This window comes from Lynx canadensis, chromosome E2 (genome assembly GCF_007474595.2).
Source record: "Lynx canadensis isolate LIC74 chromosome E2, mLynCan4.pri.v2, whole genome shotgun sequence".
Lineage (NCBI taxonomy): Eukaryota > Metazoa > Chordata > Mammalia > Carnivora > Felidae > Lynx > Lynx canadensis.
Genome location: NC_044317.1, coordinates 49,000,903 through 49,020,969, shown reverse-complemented (window position 1 = coordinate 49,020,969; position 20,067 = coordinate 49,000,903). Strand labels below are relative to the sequence as shown.

Here is a 20,067-nt window from a genome sequence, read left to right as displayed (position 1 = left end):
CCCTCGTGCTGTTGGCAAAAGCAAGTCACAAGGCCAAGCCAGGGTCCTGTAACCGTGGCGTTGGCGTTACACGGGGACCGACCGGGGCCAGCCGTGCAATCTACAGAGTTGGTCATCAGCTCAGGGTCTCTGGGGCGAGAGAGGTGGGAGGCCATTTGAGAGAAGATCCCAGGAGTTCCCGTGAGGGGCTTCTTTGAAGGGAACTCCCAGGCTCCAGGAGAACAGGCTTTGGGTGGGGGAAGGGAACCAAGCAGGAGAGGATGGCTGGGCAAAGAGGCTGTTGTGTGTGCATTTCTTACTTGGGTGTGGTTGTCTACAGGAAGTTGGCAGGAAGCTTTGAGAACATCCATGTTTGCTGGTTGATGAGTGACTGCCTTGATATTTAATTGTGGTCACTTCATTACCTGTTTTTGTGTTTTTCTTTTTAAGATTTTACTTTTTCAAGTAATCTCTGTACCCATTGTGGGGCTCGAACTCTCAACCCCGAGATCAAGAGTCACATGCTCCACCGACTGAGCCAGCCAGGCGCTCCTGGGATTTTTCTTTTTAATGTTCTTACTTACTTTTGAGAGGGAGAGAGACAGAGAGCAGGGGAGGGGGCAGAGATAGAGGGAGACAGAGAATCCAAAGTGGGCTCTGTGCTGACAGCACAGAGCCCGATGTGGGGCTCAAACTTACGAACCGTGAGATCATGACCTCAGCCAAAGTCAGATGCTTAATCCACTGAACTACCCAGGCACCCCGCCCCTGGGAGTTTTAATCTAGATTAATTTATATCTATCAAATATACATCAATCTAGGTCTTCCTGTATTCCTGTATTTCCTGTAGTCCCGCCTGGTTCCGTGCACACGACGTGAGGAGGCCGCTTAATTGTCACAGAAGCTCTGTAGAGCCAGAACTATGATTAACTCCAGTTTACAAGTGAGAGATATTTAGTGGCTTGCACAAGAGTTTCCCAGGACTTTTGCCGCTTGTAAAAATAACTGGACCCAGATGGTCCTGGAATGTCTGTGGGTAAAGTGAGGCTGGCCGGGCTGTCGCCAGCAGATTAGAGATTAGAGATGGCCTGAGGCCGGGCCCATGTCTTCAGCAACATGCAGAATAGAGCTGTCATTTTTTTTTTCCTTTTGAGAGAGAGAATGCGTGTGTGTGCACAAGTGGGGGAGGGGCAGAGAGAGAGAGAGAGAGAGAGAGAGAGAGAGAGAATCTCAAGCAGGCTCCATGCAGAGCCCAGTGCGGGGCTCCTTCTCACCAATCATGAGATCATGACTGAGCTGAAATCAAGAGTCAGACGCTCAACGGACTGAGCCACCCAGGCACCCCCTAGCTGTCATTCTTACCGTAACTCTGGGTGTGGGTTTTCCCCGGTTCCTGGTCTCCTGGAGTGGCCTCCCTATCCTCGAGGCTCATGCCTGTAATAACAGTGAAGCTTTTACAGCTGATGTGGCAAACCCAAACCCGGTCTTCCACATTTGGAAGATTTATCGTTCCTCCTGATGCATTTGGAGTGCTAATTAATTTCCCTGTGTTTTACCCATCAGAACTCGATTTTTCTGCTATGTCCTGGCCACTGAGGAATGGTATTCTGCCCCAGCGCTAACCACCTGGCTCAAGTGTTAGGCTTTTGCAATATTGAAGATTCTCCTGGCTACCCCTTGCTCCATGGTGCCCATCACTGTGTCCCTAAGGGCGTCCCCAGCACTGACCATCGGACCGGGAACAAAGGTCCTGCACCCAGTCTGGAGCTGGGATGGACATTATGAGTTCCAACTCTGGCACCCTCAGCCTATGCCCACCAGCCTCCTGGGAAGGCTGCCCATTTGTAGGGACAGCCCACGGATTAGAAAGTGCTTCCAGACAGGGTCTTGAGGTAGCTGGCCTCTTGTGGTTTGGGCCCTGAATGTTCTACATTTCCCAGCTGTCAGGGGACAAGCTTCCGGCTCCCGGGCTGCATCTGCTGTGACTTTCCATGTCTCCTACAGTAGAGCCACACTGCTTGGGTCCAAATACCCGTTCTGCCCTCGTAAGCATGCCTTGGCATCTTGTTTAGATGACCTGTGCCTCAGTTTCCCCATCTGTGAAATGGGGATAATAAAAGCACTGACCTTACAGTGTTGCTGTGAAGATGAGATCAGGTGACATCCGGAAAGTGCTTCAAACCTCCCCCTCCGCCCTGCTCGTAAGCACCCTAAATACTGAATGTTGATATTATAAGTGATTACTAAGGGTCATAGCCTTCCAGGCACCCCTCCCTGCTGTGAGCACCGAGAAAGGCAGATTCGGGGCCCAAGGTGGCCACGTATTAAATGACGAGTGTGTTTCTTTATCTATTCCACTGCCGACAGGCATTTGAGTCCCTTCCAAATTTTGGCAATAACAAATAGCGGCGCTAGGAACATTCTTGTAGAGGTCCTTTGGTGGACACACCTGTGCGTTTCTGCCGAGAACGTAGGCGGAACGGGCAATGCAGGGTCCGGGGGTATGCAGATGGTCAGCCAAGGTGGTTGTACGTACTTACTGAATGTTGAACCATGCGATTGCATGTGCCGTTTTAATAAATGAAGGAAATTCAGATGTACAACTACAGACGCCACCGGGTTGCCCAGACATTGCTTGGACTCGAGTGTATTAGTTCCCAGTTGCTGCGTAACAAGCTGACCACAAGCTTAGCGGCTTAAACGAACACAGCTGTGCTACCTTATGGTTCCGGAGGTCCCAAATCTGAAATAGGGCTTACGGGGCTAATGTCAAAGGCTGTGTTTTGCCAGGGAGCAAGAATTCCTGTCCCTTTCTAGCTCCTTCTAGCTGGACTAAGAGTCAAATTGACATGAGACAGGCTAACAGGAGAAAATCAAATTTAACAGGTGTACATACAGGAAAGCCACACAGACATGGAGATTCCAGACACTCAGGCAAAAATGAGGTCTGTGTGTCTTTTTTTTTTGAATATTTACTCAGTTTTGAGAGAGAGAGAGAGAGACAGAGTGTGAGTAGGGGAAGGGCAGAGAGAGAGAGAGAGAGGGAGACACAGAATCCAAAGCAGGCTCCAGGCTCTGAGCCGACAGCACGGAGCCTGACGTGGGACTTGAACCCACGAACCGTGAGATCATGACCTGAGCTGAAATCAGTCGCCCAACCAACTGAGCCACCCGGGCCCCCCCTCTATGTGTCCTTTTGAATGGAGGAGAAGGGAGCAGGCACGTCTGGGATTTCAGAGGAAAGGGATGCAATTCACACAACGATGAAACAAAGAGTAATGTTTGGGAAACAAATGTTTGCTGGGCCACCCGGAAACAATGGGACAGAGAGAGGGCTTTGATCAGAGTGGCCTTGCCAGTAAGTTCCTGCCCACCATACCTAGTTCATATCATAATGTAATTATCTATTCTGATGTCTCTCTTCCTGCATCAGGTCCTTGATCTAAATTCTTTTTAGTCCACTGAGGGAAAATTACAGAGCCTGAATCTTCTGGGTTTCCATTGCTTTATTTTTTTTTAAGTTTTTATTTATTTATTTTGAGAGAGAGAGAGAGAGAGAGAAAGCAAGTGTGCGAGCTATGGGGGGAGGGGCAGAGAGAGAGAGAGAGAATCCCAAGCAGGCTCGGCACTTTCAGCGCAGAGCCCGATGTGGGGCTTGACCTCACGAACCGCGAGATCATGACCGGAGCGGAAATCAAGAGTTAGACACTCAACCGACTGAACCACCCAGGCGCAGCCCCTCCATTGCTTTTTAATTCAAAAAGTCTTCATGGCGAAGATCTCGGGGCGGCCTGGCCCCCACAGTTCTTACAGAGGCTCTAGGGGAGAATCCGCTCCTTGTGTTTTCCAGCGTCCAGCATCGGCCTGTGTTCCCTGGCTCCTAGCCGTATCGCTCTGACTTCTGCGTCTGTTCTCGTTTCCACTTTTCTGACTCTGATCCTCCTGCCTCCCTCCTATAAGGACCCAGGTGATTACCTTGGATCTTTCTTGGTAATCCAGGATAACTTCCACGTCTCAAGGTACTTAACGACACTGACAATGTCGCTTTTGCCCTGTCAGGTACCATATTCACAGGTCCGGAGGGGATGGGGGTGTAGAAATCCCGGGGGGGGGGGGGCCGTTATTCTGCTTCCCACACTGAGGTACAGAGCTCTGAGAGCTACAGAAAGACCAGCCAAACCCTCTGAGCCACAGATCCGGACCGGTACTCGCTGGGGCCACCGTGAGTAGGTCATCAGGTTCTAGAAAAGACCATGGAAGCCAGAACAGACTCTCTTCATCTCCAGCTCAGCCAGGCCTCCAGTACCTGCTTGGTCCCCGAGGAAGTGAGATACCAGGTGTTCCCCTATCCGTTACTGACATTTTGTCTCTTAATATTAACTCAGGTAATGACATTGACCTCTTCCGTGCCGAGTGAGGTTCTGAGAGTTCCGTGAGGGTGAACCCACTTCACGCCGACAACGATAACAGCACCACCACCACCAACCACGCCACGAGGTACGCACTATTATTATTTCCACTGTACCAATGAGGAAACTGAGGCATAGAGAGGTTAAGGAACATTCCCAAGGCCACACAGCTAGAAAATGGCGGAACTGGGATTCGAGGCTTTGCTTTGAAAGGGCTATACTCTTCTGTAGTGAGGCCGCCGGGGTCATTACACAGCATTCTTGTCCCAGGTCCCACACTGTGGTTTCCAGAGCACACACTCCTTCTCTTCCTGGGAGATTTCCTGAGTTTTCCCCAGAGGATCGGGAAGGAGACTTGAGGGGAGAGAGCCACCTTGTGGAGAACCTGGCCCTGTTCTCCACGGGTACACCTCACCAGGCCAGCCCTGCATTCTGGCGTTTCAGGTCTTGAAGGTACTAACAGTAGCAGCCATTATTCTGTTTTCTTTATAATTTTTAAGAATTTTAACTTTTTTATTGGGGTATGACTTAAAGCACAAAGCTGAGGTGTGCGGCTCAAGGAATTTAGGTAATTGTATACATGTACATACATATGTGTGTGTGTGTGTGTGTGTGTAATTACCACCTGGGTCAAGATATAGAATCTTCCTTTTATTTAATTTTATTTATTTTGAGAGAGAGCAAGTGTGAGTGGGGGAGGGGCAGAGAGAGGGAGAGAGAGAGAGACTCAGAAGCAGGCTCCACACTGCTGTGGGGCTCGATCTCACAAACCACGAGATCGTGACCTGAGCCGAAATCCAGAGTGGAAAACCCACTGAGCCACCCGGGCACCACTAGAATGTTCTAATATTCTAGAAGTTTCCCTTGTGCCCCCTCCTAGTCAACACCATCCAGAGCTAGCCACTTTCTGATTTCTCTCACCATGAATTGGGTTTGCTTGTTTCTGACATTTATATAAAAGGAATCATACAATTATGTATTCTTCTGTCTCTGGCTTCTTTCAACATTATGTCGTGAGGGTCCACCATGTTGTTGCATACGGCAGTACTGTTATTTTTAAAAAATTGCCGGGAAGCGTTTCATTTTACGAATATACCGCATTTATTTCCCAAGTCTGTTGGTGGTGGACATTTGGGCTGTTTCTAGTTTTTAGCTATTATGAATAGAACTGCCGTGGGCATTCTTGTATGTGGATATACGCAATCACTTTTCTTGGGGATATACCCAGATGTGGAATTGGTAGGTCATAAGGCACCCATATGTGTAGTCTTGGTAGGTCCTGCCAAACGGTCGTTCCAAAGTGCACACTGGTATTTTTGATTTCGTGATGTTAAGTATGTCGGTATTTTAAAAAGAGGCAGAAATCGGAGGCATCTGTCTGAAGACGTGCCCAGAAAATCAAACGCTGCTTTAAAAGTGTGCCTTGAACAAAGTTTGCTCATTTTTGCCCATCGCCTTCCCTTGTTTGTAAAGCTGCCAAAGTAACTTATTGTTTCGTTTGCATTTTGTGCGTTCCTAGGAGGAGAAAGTGCACACTTTTTCCAGTCTCCCAGCACACTGGACGATTTACGGGTGATGCCACGGTCCAAGGGCCTGGCCCCAGCGGCACCCTTCACAGACTCTGGCTCCCAGAGAGCGTCATTTACACAGACTGCTGGGCTAGGACCCTACCTCTCTTCCCTTAGAATATATATTTATACGTATATATACATGTATATATTATACATGTATATATATGTGTGTTTGTATATATATATACATATACAAACACACATATATATACATATATATACATATACATATACATACATATGTATATGTGTGTGTGTGTGTGTGTATATATATATATATATATATATATATATATATATATATAATTATTTTTTTAATAAAGACTTTCGGGATGCCTGGGTGGCTCAGTTGGTTAAGTGTCTGACTCCAGCTCAGGTCATGATCTCACAGTTGAGCTTGAGCCCTGCATCGGGCTCTCTGCTTTTAGTGCAGAGCTCACTTAGGATCCTCTGTCCCCCTCTCTGCCCCTCCCTCACTTGTGCTCTCTCTCTCTCAAAAATAAACATTAAAAAAAAAAAAATCAAGACTTTTTTTTCCCTAATTATCCCATCGGGACCTAACAGCTAACTTTTAACCCCGGAGGAATAGTGCAGTGGCCGAGGACACTGTACAGAAGACACTAGTGACCAAAGTCACTGGATAAATATTGACTGGGCACTTATTCTGTTCCAGGCCCTTTCTAGTCACTGGGGCTACAGGAGGGAACAGAACAGACAGAAATCCCTGCTCTTGTGGGGCTTGTTTTAAGGAAAGAGACAGTACTGTAAACAAGCATGATGTATAATGGCAATGGAGTACAAAAGAAAAAAAAAAAAAAGATGGGGAAGAGGGAGTGTCTGGGTGGGGAGACAGGATGTTTGCAATTTTAAATGAGGGGCGGGGGTCAGAAAAGGCCTCATTGAGAAGGGGACATTTGTGTAAAGACCTGAAGGAGGTGGCATCATAGACCAGAAGGAGCGGTAAGTGCAAATGTCCTGAGGGGGGAGCATGCCTAGTGTGTTGGTGGAACAGGACGGCGGCCAGTGTGACTGAAGTGGCCCAAAGGGTGTGACTTAGGAGATGAAGTCAGAGAGACAAAGGGTGGGGGGACAGAGAGTGTAGGACCTTGTAGGCCATTGTAAGAACTTTGAGTGAGAGGGAGAGCCATTGCAATGTTTTGAGAAGAAGTTTTAAAAATTGTTTTAATGCTTATTGATTTTTGAGAGACAGAGTACAAGTGGGGGAGGGGCAGAGAGAGAGGGAGACACAGAATCTGAAGCAGGCTCCAGGCTCTGAGCTGTCAGCACAGAGCCCGATGCGGGGCTCGAACCCACGAACCGCGAGATCATGACCTGAGCCGACGGACGCTCAACCGACTGAGCCACCCAGGCGCCCCTAGACTTATTTTTTAAAAGGATCACTCTGGCTGCTGTGTTGAGAACAGAATGGGGTTGAGGGAGGGCAGGGGCTAAAGCATGGAGACCATTAACTATTGCAATAATCAAAGGGGGAAATGGTGGTGCTTGGGCGGGGAAGCAGAGGTAATGCGAAATGGTCAGGTTCTAGAGGAATTCTGAGTATCTGTAGGATATGCTAATGGATTGGCCACATCATAGGAGAAGAAGAGATGATTAAGCGTAACTCCAATGTTGTGGTCTGAGTAGCACACTGAAAAAACCTTTTTATTACAGACAATTTCAAACATGTACATAAGTAGACAAAAGGAGTGTAGGAGACCCCATGTAGCTACCAACAAGCTTCAATAATGATCACCTTATGGTCAATTTCATTTTCTCTATGCTCCACCCGTTCTCGCTCCCATATGGTACTGAAGCAAGTCTCAGTCTTATTATCATTAAATATGTAAATCCTTCAATATATGCCTTCAAGGAGATAAACTTCCCCTTTTTAAAATAAACATGGCACAAAAAACTATTATACCGGTTCACAGTTGACCCTCTTACAAAGACCACCAGAGTCTCAGTGGTGCCACAGAAGGCAAAGTCAAGTAAGGCTGTTTGAGGCAGGCTCTTCATAGCAAGAAACTGGCTAGGATTAGGCAAGGATTGGGACAGAATAGTTTAGGATTAGGGGCACCTGGGTGGTGCGGTCAGTTAAGCATCTTGATCTCGACTCAGGTCATGATCTCACGGTTTGTGGGTTCAAGCCCCCCATCGGGCTCTGTGCTGGCAGCTCAGAGCCCAGAGCCTGCTTTGGATTCTGTGTCTCCCTCTCTCTCTGCCCCTCCCCCTCTCACACTCTGTCTCTCTCAAAAATAAACGTTAAACGTTAAAAAAAAAAAGTTTAGGATTAGTGAACACAACAAATGGGGGGTCTTGAAACAGTCTTGATAAACAAGCTGTTGTCTGATAAGTGAGCTTTTACAGCCTTTTCCTTCTAGGCAAGACTTTCGGGGAACAAACCATTGTCATGTTGAAATACGTGGTTTCAGTTCTTACATCTAATAGAATTTAAAATACCTAAGATGGTTAAATAGCCAGTCAATTAATAGATTTCCTTTTTGGTCTCATAAAAATATTTTTCCTGGTTTTTCAAGTCAGGCTCCAAATGAGGTCCACACATTGCACTTGGTTTTGTGTGTTTAAGTCTCTTTTAAGTTATAGCTTCCCATCTTTTTTTTTTTTTTCTCTCCTGTAAACATAATTTTTTACAAAGCCAAGTAATTGTCTTGCAGAGTCCCCACAGTCTGGATTTTGCTGACTGTATACATTTGGTGTCACTTAACACATTCCTCTGCCCCACGAATGCCCTTTAACGTGGTAGTTAGGACTGTTGATCTAAGCTTACAAAAATATGACAAACCGGGGCGCCTGGGTGGCTCAGTCGGTTAAGTGGCTGACTCCTGATTTTGGCTCAGGTCACGATCCCATGGTTTGTGAGATCGAGCCCCACCTCAGGCTCCCACTGACAGTGCCCAGTGCCCAGCCGGCTTGGGATTCTCTCTCTCTGCCCCTCCCCTGAGCACATGCTCGGGCCCTCTCTTTCTCTCAAAATAAATAAATAAAACTTAAAAAACATAAGACTAACAGTGGGAAGATGGAAGAATAGGAAGCACCAGGAATCTGTCCCTCCACCTAGACTACAATTGCGCCGGCAGAATCTGTCTGATACGATTTTGGAACTCTGCAGAGTCCGTTGAAGGCTTTCAACTTCCAGGGGAGGGCTTGGAGGGTAAATTGTGGTTAAGTTTGGCCAGGTTTAGTTCTCAGCACAGTCGCGGCTACCCATCCACCACTCCCAGCCATGTGACAGGCTGTTGTGCGTGTGCGTGTGTTTCTGGAGCAACTTGTATGCAACTTGTATGCAACTTGTATGCAACTTGTATTGCCAGTGTGGGCAATGAGGGCTCTGTTCTCCAAATATTGGGGGTCTGTGCTCTGATCGCTGATTGCTGCTTCTGATAATGTGGTGGTCAAAGGAGAAAAAATAGACCAACAGAAACTGTCTTCAAAAAAGACCTAATGGCAGATATGTTAGACAAAGACTTTAACTGTCTTAAAGATGCTCAGGGAATGTGGAGGAAGTCAGGAAGAGAGCATGTGAACAAAATGAAAATTGCAGACAAAAGAGACGGGCAGTCATCGTTGTTGCACCTCCCTTTTGTCGTAAGCCCCTTTCTCTCCCGCTGAAGTGACTTCTGGGGGATGTGAAGGGCTGACACCTTTCCTCCTCCCTTCATTTTCACTTTTTCCCCTTTGGGAGTTTGACATTAGACTAGGATATTCAGGGGCACCTGGGTGGCTCAGATGGTTAAGTGTTTGACTCTTGGTTTTGGCTCAGGTCATGATCTCATGGTTCACGAGTTCAAGCCCCACATCGGGCCCTGAGCTGACAGTGTGGAGCCAGCTTTGGATTCTCTCTCCCTCTCTCTGTCTCTATCTCTGTTCCTCCCTTGTTCATTCTCTCTCTCTCTCTCTCTCTCTCAAAATAAATAAACTTAAAAAAAAAAAAGACTAGGATATTCAAAAAACAACTACATATATGGGGACTATTACATGCCCAAGGAAAGCCTCAGAAAAGACCCAAGAGGACCTAGAGTTTATACCTCAGGCTGACCCTCAGCAAAGAGACAATCTGCAACAATAAAAATATATATAAACAAAAACAATAAAAACAACAAACCCTACGAAAGGGGAGAATCTGATATCCAGAGTTACCATATTATTAGACTCAAATGTCCAGTGTTGAACAACAACAACAAAACATCACAGGGCATACAAAAAAACAGGATAATGTGGTACTCAAAGAAGAAACAATAAACCAACAGAAACTGTCTTCAAAAAGGACCTAATGGCAGATATGTTAGACAAAGACTTTAACTGTCTTAAAAATGCTCAAGGAGGGGCGCCTGGGTGGCGCAGTCGGTTGAGCGTCCGACTTCAGCCAGGTCACGATCTCGCGGTCCGTGAGTTCGAGCCCCGCGTCGGGCTCTGGGCTGATGGCTCAGAGCCTGGAGCCTGTTTCCGATGCTGTGTCTCCCTCTCTCTCTGCCCCTCCCCCGTTCATGCTCTGTCTCTCTCTGTCCCAAAAATAAATAAACGTTGAAAAAAAAAATTAAAAAAAAAAATGCTCAAGGAATTAAAGGAGGATGTGGAGGAAGTCAAGAAGAGAGCATGGGAAGAAAATGAAAATATCAATAAAGAGATAGAAAACCTAAAAAGAAACCAAAAAGAAATTCTGCAGCTGAAAGTTACAATAACTGAAATGAGAAATTCAGTAGAAGGATTCAAAGACAAATTTGAGTAGGCAGAAGAAAGAACCAATGAACTTGAGTGTAGGATAATGGAAATTTTCAAGTCTGAGACAGGAAAAAAAAAAAAAAGGTTGAAGAAAAGTAAACAGAACCTAAGAGTCCTGTGGGATACCAGCAAGTGAATAAATACACATGTTGTGGGAGTCCCAAAAGAAGGAGAGAGAGAGAAAGTAGTAAGAATATTTGAAGAAATACTGATGGACATTTGGGTTGTTTCCAAGTTGTGGCTGAAAACTTTCCAAATTTTGATGAAAGACATGAATGTAAACATCCCAGAAGCTCAATAAACTCCAAATACAATGGACTTAAAGAGCCCCTCACTGAGACACATTATAACCAAGCATTCAGAAGTCAAAGACAAAGAGAAAATCTTGAAAGCACCAAGAGAAGCAAATCACCAATGCAAAGGATTCTCAATAAGATTACAGGTAGATCAGGGCGCCTGGGTGGCTCAGTCAGTTAAGCGTCTGACTTCGACTCAGGTCATGATCTCACTGTTCGTGGTTTCAAGCCCCAAGTCAGGATCTGTGCTGACAGCTCAGAACCTGGAGCCTGCTTCGGATTCTGTGTCTCCCTCTCTGTCTGACCCTCCCCCACTAGTGCTCTGTCCCTCCCTCCCTCAAAAATAAACAAACATTAAAAAATAAAATAAAACAAGCACCACAGTAAAGAATGGGCAACAGATTTGAATAGATATTTCCTATTGCTTAGACCTTTGTTGTCCATTGTGGTAGCCACTAGTTACCTGCAGATAGTGAGCGCTTGAAATGTGGGCAAATCCAAATTAGGATGAATGTAAAATACTGCATTTTTAAGACTTAGTATGACAAGGATGCAAAACATCTCATTAAATTTTTATATGACACGTAGAAATGGCAATATTTTGGATACATTCAGTGAAATAAAATAGACCTCTTCTCAACAATTTTGCCATTTCAAGAATGTTACATAAGCGTACTTGTATAACATGTGACCTTTTGAGATTGACTTTTTCCATTCCGCCCAATGCCTTTGAGATCCACCCAAGTTGTTGTGTGTATCTTTAGTTCCTTTTTAAAAAATTTTTTTTAACGTTTATTTATTTTTGAGACAGAGAGAGACAGAGCATGAACGGGGGAGGGTCAGAGAGAGGGAGACACAGAATCCGAAACAGGCTCCAGGCTCTGAGCTGTCAGCACAGAGCCCGACGCAGGGCTCGAACCCACGGACCACGAGATCATGACCTGAGCCGAAGTTGGCCGCTCAACCGCCGGAGCCACCCAGGCGCCCCTCTGTAGTTCCTTTTTAATTACTGAGGTTGTTTAACATCTACCTATTAGAAGGTGTTTTGACTATTACAAGCAAAGCTTCTATGATCAATCACGTACAGGATTTGGGAGGGACATAAATTTTCCTTTCTCTGGGATAAGTGCCCGGCGATTCCTTCAGTTTTTGTTTCATGGATTTAAAACTCTATTACCAAGGACATACATCTTTAATAGTTACGTCCTTGTGATGAATTGACTTGTTTTTCGTATGAGATGAACTTCTTTATCCTTGATAGTGTTCTCTGGTGTGAAATACACTTTGCTAATAGTAAAATAGCCACTCCAGCTTTCTTATAACTAATAGTAGCATGGACATTGTGAATTTTACCTTTGTTTGGTGCTCAATATTTTTGTGTACCTGTAAGTCTTCTTGACCCTTGTTCTAGAATTCGGTTTAGCTATTTGGAAACAGTTTGATACTTTTGGGTCTTGCTTTTATGATTTGTTAGGCAGGTCTGGAACACTGCTCGCCTGGGGCTAATTATTTCTATTACTGAGGCAAGAGGTTCCTGAGTCCAGTGTCCCAGGGGTTATGAATATTTCAATTCTGGCAAATCAGGGGTTATGAATCAATTCAATTCAATACTCTGGCAACAGTCATTATTCCCTGCCCTACGTGAGTGCCAGGACTCATGTCTGATCCTTTCAGGTTGTTTTCACCCCAGTCCTGCTAGTTTTCTCACACATATGTGATGATTAGCACTCAGCTGCATGGTCAAGGGGGACCCTCTGCGGATCTCCAGAGTTCTCTCTCTACATTGTTCTCTCCGCAGTGGCATTCTGTCCTGCAAACTCTAGCTGCCTCGATTTCCTTAGATTCTGAGTTCTGGATTATCCTCAACTCAGACAGGGAGCCAGGCACCCCCTGAGTTCTCGCTCCCTGTACCATGGTCTGGAAACTCTCAAGAAAGTTGATGTAATTGATAGGGTTTGCCTTGTTTCCTTTCCCATTTCTCAAGGATTACTGTCCTTTGTTGTTTTTAAATTGTTATTTCAGGGTGCCTGGGTGGCTCAGTCAGTTAAGCGTCCAACTTCGGCTCAGGTCATGATCTCATGGCTCGTGGGTTCGAGCCCCGCATCAGGCTCTGTGCCAACAGCTCAGAGCCTGGAGCCTGCTTCGGATTCTGTGTCTCCATTTCTCTCGTGTCTCTCTCTCAAAAATAAACACTAAAAAAATGTTTTAAAAGAAAATTATTATTTCATGTATTTTCTCTGCTTTTTTGGCTGTTTTATGTAGGAAAAATAAATCCAGTCCCTGTTACTCCATTTGAGGTAGAAGTACAAGTGTAGCATTTTATCATTTTGCTTCTCTCCTACCTGCATCATTGTATTTGCAATGATTTCTTATAGACAGTTTATGGTTGGCTCATGTTTTTAATCTATTCTGATTATTGATCTTTTAATAATAGGTCTCTTGTAATTTTAACTTACTGGTCTTTTATAATAATTGGTCATTAATAATTACCCTTGTGTCATATTTCTAGTGATTGCTCAAGGGAGTGTAATATTCATACTTAACTTTTCACAATCTCTATAGAATCAGAATTTTACCATTTCAAGCATAATGTAGAAATTTTACCACCATACAGATCCTATTACTCTCTTCCTTTATATTATAGTTGTTCAATGTGTTTGACATTGACATTTAATTGACATTCCAAGGTTGGTACATTCTTTTCTTTTCTTTTTCTTTTCTTTTCTTTCTGCTTTAATAGCCCCTTCCATATTTATTTTTTATTTTTATTTTTTTTAGTATGATTTATTGTCAGACTGGCTAACATACAGTGTGTGAAGTGTGCTCTTGGTTTTTGGGGTAGATTCCTGTGGTTTGTCACCCACATACAACACCCAGTGCTCATCCCAACAAGCGCCCTCCTCAATGCCCATCACCCATTCCCCCCCTCCCCATCCACTCTCAGTTTGTTCTCTGTATTTAGGAGTTTCTTGTGGTTTGCCTCCCTCCCTCTCTGTTTGTAACTATTTTTTTTCCCCTTCCCTTCCCCCACGGTCTTCTGTTAAGTGTCTCAAGATCCACATATGAGTGAAAACATATGACATCCGTCTTTCTCCGACTGACTTATTTCACTCAGCCTAATACTTTCCAGTTCCATCCACGTTACTGCAAATGGCAGGATTTCATTCTTTCTCATTGCCAAGTAGTATTCCATGGTACAGTATTTTCAATGGACTTGTGATGACAATGAGGAAGAGGACAGAAAGAAAAAGGTCAGTAGAGGGGAGGTGGTTAAGGAGAGAGAGCCAGGTAGCTGAGTAGTAACAGTAAATAATGGAGAAGAAGGCAGTGGGCAAGTGTGAAGTTATAAACTGATGAAAGGACTTCAATGTTTTTTAATTAAAAATTTTTTTTAATGTTTATTTTTGAGAGAGAGAGAGAGAGTTTGTGTGTGCACACACGAGAGCGGGGGAAGGGCAGAGAGAGGGAGACAGAGGATCCGAAATGGGCTCCACCCCTGACAGCAGAGGACCCGACGTGGGGCTCAAACTCAGGAGCCATGAGATAATGACCTGAGCCAAAGTCGCGCTTAACAGACTGAGCCACCCAGGCGCCCCTGATGAAGGGGCTTTTAAAGGAGATTGGTTGGTGCTGACGACAAGGAAAAGTAGCATGTGATCGCGTGATGCTGAAGGCACAGAAGCAAAACACCGGCGAGTGATATTTGATTAGGACCAGAGACTCCACGTTCTCAGGCTAGACACACGTTGAGATTCTGGTTTTGGCCTGGGATGTGGGAGCACCTGGAGGACCTTCAGTTCTGGGACGGCACCAAGAAATGCCGAGATACCGCGCAGTGTTCCACACGGCCGACGGAAGGTTAAGGAGGAATGGACGCAAGGAAGTGCTGCCGAGTCACAGAAGGGAGCCCTTCGGCGGAGAGCGAGCTGTGGTCGCCTCCCGAGGCCAGGCCGACGCTGGCTTTGAGAGCAGAGAAGTGGAGGAGAACATCCGGGAGATTTTCCTGTGTTGCGAAGCAGCCAGTTGACTCACAGGGGACAGTAGGAAGGAACGGGATGGATTGGCATCTGGCAGGCCAGCGAACACAGAGTTAATTTTCTTGGTGTAACAGCCCTCTCCTCCATCTCTGCTCTCACTCGTCAAGAAATGGTAATTTAAGGAAGGACTGAGAAACAAACTGTTACCGTGTGACGGTTTGTGCTTGCTTTCCTTTTGGTTTTTCCAACTTTATGGAGGCGTGATGGCCAAGCAGTGTACTGCATATATTCAGAGCATAACACTCGATGACTTTTGACCTGTGTATACCTTGAAAGCTCTACTCTTACCACAGTCAAGATTAGGGACATACCTACCACTGCGAAAGTTTCCTATGCTCCTGAAGCACCGCAGTGGCACTCGAAAGCCGTTGGGAGAGACCTCGATGTAGCCGAAAGGGATGACCGAGCCGAGGGGACCCGCGTGGGTGCCCATCGGTGCCCAGACAGGTTTGGAGGTTCCCGGTGGGCACCAACAGGAACGGGAGCCAGCTGCCAGGCAACCGCAGGCACTTGGACATGAGCAGCAGAGAGGCGAAAACCAGACCGTCACCAGTCCTGTAGCCACGCCCTGGGTGAGGAGGGTAGAAAAGGAGAAAGCCCTGAACTGACGGAGCTGAAATTGGAAGTGACTGGAGAAAACCCCGGGGCGGCTGAGTTTATTCAAACTGGTTGAGTTTCTGCCTACCGCTGGGTTGGATGAGGGATCGTGATAAACAAAGGTATCCTAAAAATAAATAATATATTGTAATATTCTTATATTATGTATATTTACCTAAATATGTTATTGGAAAGTTTACACACTTGGGTTTGTGCCCTGAGAAATTTGCCCATGCTGCCTGAAGTTCTGTGGCATATGATACATAGGATTTGCAAGATACCAGAATAATCCACAGGCCTGCTTTTAGAAAATGGTGTCATTCTTCCATCCACTCAGGGATTTCTCCTGTCACTGTCTTCAGTGCCATCAGAAAGCCATTGTCCTATGGGAAACGTCTACTTGGCTTTTTTGTTTTTTGTTTTCTTTATTTTTATCTTTTTGCTCTAGATGGCGTTTGCCAGCCATGGCTCTGAATACTTATCGTTCAGAAACTCTTAAGTCCCCTCATGAACAAATCTGAGTTGTTTGTGATTTCTTCTGCAAACTGGCAAACTGACACAATGGGGAACTGGAGGCCTAGTGACAAAGATGAAGAATTAGCTGGAGTGGGGCTCTAACTCAAAAAGAGTTGGTTTAGAACCAGAGAACTTTCTAGAAAGAACTTGGCTGGACTATACTATGGCCAGACTCCCCTGTCCTTTGTGGGAGGGGTCAATCGTTCACCTTAAGTCTCCTTCTACCCCTGGTGCAATTGACTATGTCAATTAAGCCTCGATAAAGCTATTCAAAGAAAACAATAAATATCTGTTCCTCCTTACCCTTACCCCACCTTTTTACTTTTCTCTATAAGCTCCTATGTCATTGGAGTCTTTTCTAAGATGGGTTTTATGTGTTCTTGAGTAATAAATAAACAAGCATGAGAAGCTCAAAACAAGTCTTAAGAGTCCCAGGCCCCCAGTCCTCATACCCTGCTGGGCCCCAGCTGCCTCCTGCGTTCCCTCTGCCCACCGAGGATGATGACGTAGGCAGCAGAGAAGGGAAGGGATGATGTAAAGGGGCAAGAGACAGGACATAGGAGAGGGGGCCCGTTATGTAACGGAAGAATTTGGAGTCTGATTTTTCAAACTCTGCTATACCTCCCAGGGAAATGTTAGAACCAAAACAGCCAACCGTGGCCGTAAGGTTGGGCCGGCAGTGCTCTGGAGGAGTCTGATGCCGATCTCTTGCCCAGCCAGCAAGAGAAGGTGACCAATACAGCAAAAGCAAAACCAGACTTTAGGTCGAAGTATCAAAGTTCTGGTCTTGCTCTGCCCAGAGCTACATCCGTGTGAGAAACTCACTAAAGTTTTCCAGATCTCTGCCTCCCTTTCTGCAAAACATGTGGGTTGGATACGATGAATTTTAAGGGCCCTTTCAGCACTAAAATTCCACTTCTAGGCTTGAGGTATACACAAATTACAGTAGAAACTTTATTAGAAATATAAAACACAACCACAAGAACGCTCCTTTCTTCAAATCTCAACTTGTTGGTGACTAGCAGTCAGAAGGCTCCCGGTCAAAAGAGGTGTCCTGTGATCCAGGACCAGAAGTGTCTCCACAGGAACAATGGACAAGTTAGTTATTGCAGTAACAGCAGCAGCAGCAGCAGCTCGAACCTCCAAACTGAAACAGGAAGCCTGGTGGCCCCATTTTCAGTCTTTCGGGGTTGAGGGAGAGACTGGTACGGACAAACTTCCTTCACCCACATGGGTCCTATGGTAAAGAACCCAGCCATCAGCCTGCAACCAGTTATGGATGTACAACCTTTCACCTCCAAAAAAGAATCGATGCCTCCTGTGGAAGAAGAAAGGTCGGGGAGACACATAGATGTTTTGGGAAATCAGAGAGGAATCATTCCTCCCTCATTCCTAGAACCCTGAGTATCAGAACCTCTTGGATCCACTCAGATGTCTGGGTTTCCAGCCTCTGAAACCACCAGATGTTCAGTTTACCTCCAGTGATCTGAAGTCTTCCTTGGTAGCACTGAGTTGTATCATTGGGACAAGGAAGGGAAGGAGCAGTCAGACAGGTCCCCAAAGCCACACAGGTTGGGCAGTAGAAGGGTACTGAGGTACTGGGAGCTGGAGGGGAAACAGAGGGACAATCAGGGTGTGTCCGACCTCTGGAGTTGTCTCTTCTTGCTTCCCTCCCTTTCCCAAGTCTTTGCTGCTGACACCACAGCAGTCACGACCTATCACTGCCACCTCCCCCCACCCTGTACCCCCCCCCCCCCCGCCCCGCCGCTGGCTTCTCCAGCTGTTTTTCTTTGCTGTCAGAACCCATCCATTGTGACTTCCAAACTGTGTGCTTGGGTGTGGAGACAGAGATGAAAAGGACACGGTTCCTGCCATCGAGGACCCTTGTCTAGAAGGAGAAGGATGTGTCAGGAATTATAATACATCTCAGTAGGCACTGCGTCCAAGGTATGATGGCAAAGGAGTGGAGGACAACCTAACTCTCCGGAACAATTTGCCGAGTATTTTCGCAGAGCGGACACCTGAGTTGAGGTGAAGGGTGAACAGAGGTTAGTTAGCTGCGTGAAAGTGGAGGGGTGGGTGGGGTAGCAAAGGAATCGGCGAGGACAAAGGCCCGGAGGTGGGAGCCAGCCGGGTGGCTTTCCGGGACTGGGAGACACTGCAGGGCTGGCGTTCAGTTGGTAGGCACAGGAGGGCTGGGCCGGTCTTTATGGCCAGCACCCATTCTGGTTGGGCCAGGACCATATCTGCACTTCAGCATTTTGAATACCAGCCCCCCTCCCCCCACTGGACCACAGTAAAGGGGGAGGAGAGAGAAGGAAGTGAGCTGAGAGCAGGCAGGGCCAGATTGCTATAGGCCCCCGGCCACATTGGCCACATTGGCCACATTGGGGAACTGGGGAAGCAGTAACTGCCAGACTGATTAGGCCACCCCGCCCTGCTCAGAAACCTCCACTGACACTTTATTGCTTAATAAATACAAAAGCCATGGGGCACCTGGTGGCTCAGTCGCTTAAGCAGCCAGGTCATGATCTCACTGTTCCTGAGCTTGAGACCCTCATGGGGCTCTGAGCTGTCAGCTGCAGATTCTGCTTCAGATTCTGTGTCTCCCTCTCCCTCTGCCCCTCCCTCGCTCGCACTCTGTTTCTCTTTGTTTCTCAAAAATAAATAAACGTTAAAAAATAAATAAATAAATAAACAAACAAACAAACAAACACAAAAGCCAACTTATACCCCAGCCTTCGTTGACGTCCCGGTGCTCCAGGTGGCATTTAGACCCCAAGGTAACCATTTAGAAAAAGCCTGGCGGAAGGTCTGAGGTTCTTTTTCTGTGTGTGGCCCCCCAAGGGCCTGAGCCAAATAAGGACACAGAGAAAGGAGGCATACCATCTTTGCAGGGGCTCAGATAGTTTCTCCGAGTCCCCATCTCTCACCTCTCGAGGCTTCTAGGGTCTCTGCCGGCCTCCAGAGCTCCTGGAGGTCCTTTCTGCCGTTGCAAAAGGAATCCTCACAATAGCTGGTGTAGGAGACTGTGATTATGCCTGGGGGTGGGGAGTGCTTGACATACGTCACCGCCTGCGTCCCATCGTAGATGCAGCCCTTAGTGGCCAAAACTGCGGTCTTGGCCCCTGTTAGGAGACGGGGTGGGGAAGAAAGCAGAGGGTGGGCCTGAGGTTTCGGGGAGTGGGTGGGAGCAGCACTGACCCGGACATACTCACCCCTCCTCCCGCCCTTTCTCATTTCACCTGCTTTGACCATCAGAAGGGATTCCTGGCAGAATGACCCGCCCTCACAACTCTCAACCTTCTCCGTGGTCCAGTTAAACATACTGCTTGGGTCCTCTTCTATACTGGTGAACACGCCCTTGTGACAATATAAGTTTTGCACCGCTGGGGAGAAAAGGAGATCTGGGTGAGCGCCTGCTCTTCTCTGTGGGGCCCCCGTCAGCCCTCCTTTACCAGCGATCCATCCCCTGTGAACCAGCTCTCCCCACCCCCCCCCCCCCCCCCCCCGCCCCCGTTCTTACAGGCCAAGGAGGGGGCTCCCAGGAGGAGGAGGAACAACAAACTCTGGGCACGACGGGTACCCATGGCGTCCTTTAGAGAGGGCTGGAAGCGCGGCTCAGGATCTGTGATTTGACAGAGACGAGGGGGCTTTTCAGCCTCACAGAAAACGAGATTGCAGGGACCGTGTGGCAAGTACGGGCACGTCTGCGCCACAGAAGACCGTGACCTCCAGAGTCGGCGTGTCCCGATCGAGCCTGCAAGTTTGCACCACATAACGCGTTCACTGCGCCTCAGTTTCCGCAGCTGCAACTCTCCGACCCAAACACCTGTCCCCTGAGGACAGAGGACGTCAACAACCCAGTACCCTCCAACCACGGGATCCGGGAGTCCGGCCCACAGGCCCCTGCTCCCGCACA

The 20,067-nt window shown here is 46.9% G+C and overlaps 2 protein-coding genes across 6 annotated transcripts in view; one reads left to right on the top strand and one right to left on the bottom strand.

Annotated features, from left to right (window-relative positions):
* Positions 1–3,834: 3,834 nt before the first annotated feature.
* CD177 (CD177 molecule) overlaps positions 3,835–20,067 on the top strand; it is a 35,533-nt gene continuing 19,300 nt past the window's right edge. For 3 of the 5 annotated variants that reach the window (XM_032591350.1, XM_030298422.1, XM_030298424.1), the window contains exon 1: positions 19,742–19,843. The gene's annotated coding sequence lies outside the window, so the exon portion shown is untranslated. Of the gene's footprint in view, positions 3,999–4,364; positions 4,477–19,741; positions 19,844–20,067 lie in introns of those variants that run through there. The other 2 variants (XM_030298420.2, XM_030298418.1) reach the window with 2 other exon arrangements.
* TEX101 (testis expressed 101) lies at positions 17,131–19,742 on the bottom strand. Its single transcript, XM_030298426.1, has 5 exons — positions 19,672–19,742; positions 19,391–19,534; positions 19,079–19,273; positions 17,622–17,750; positions 17,131–17,463 (listed from the first exon to the last, which is right to left on the bottom strand). Exons 1-5 carry the CDS (start codon positions 19,733–19,735, stop codon positions 17,249–17,251), a joined length of 747 nt encoding a protein of 248 aa, XP_030154286.1. The 5' UTR covers positions 19,736–19,742; the 3' UTR covers positions 17,131–17,248.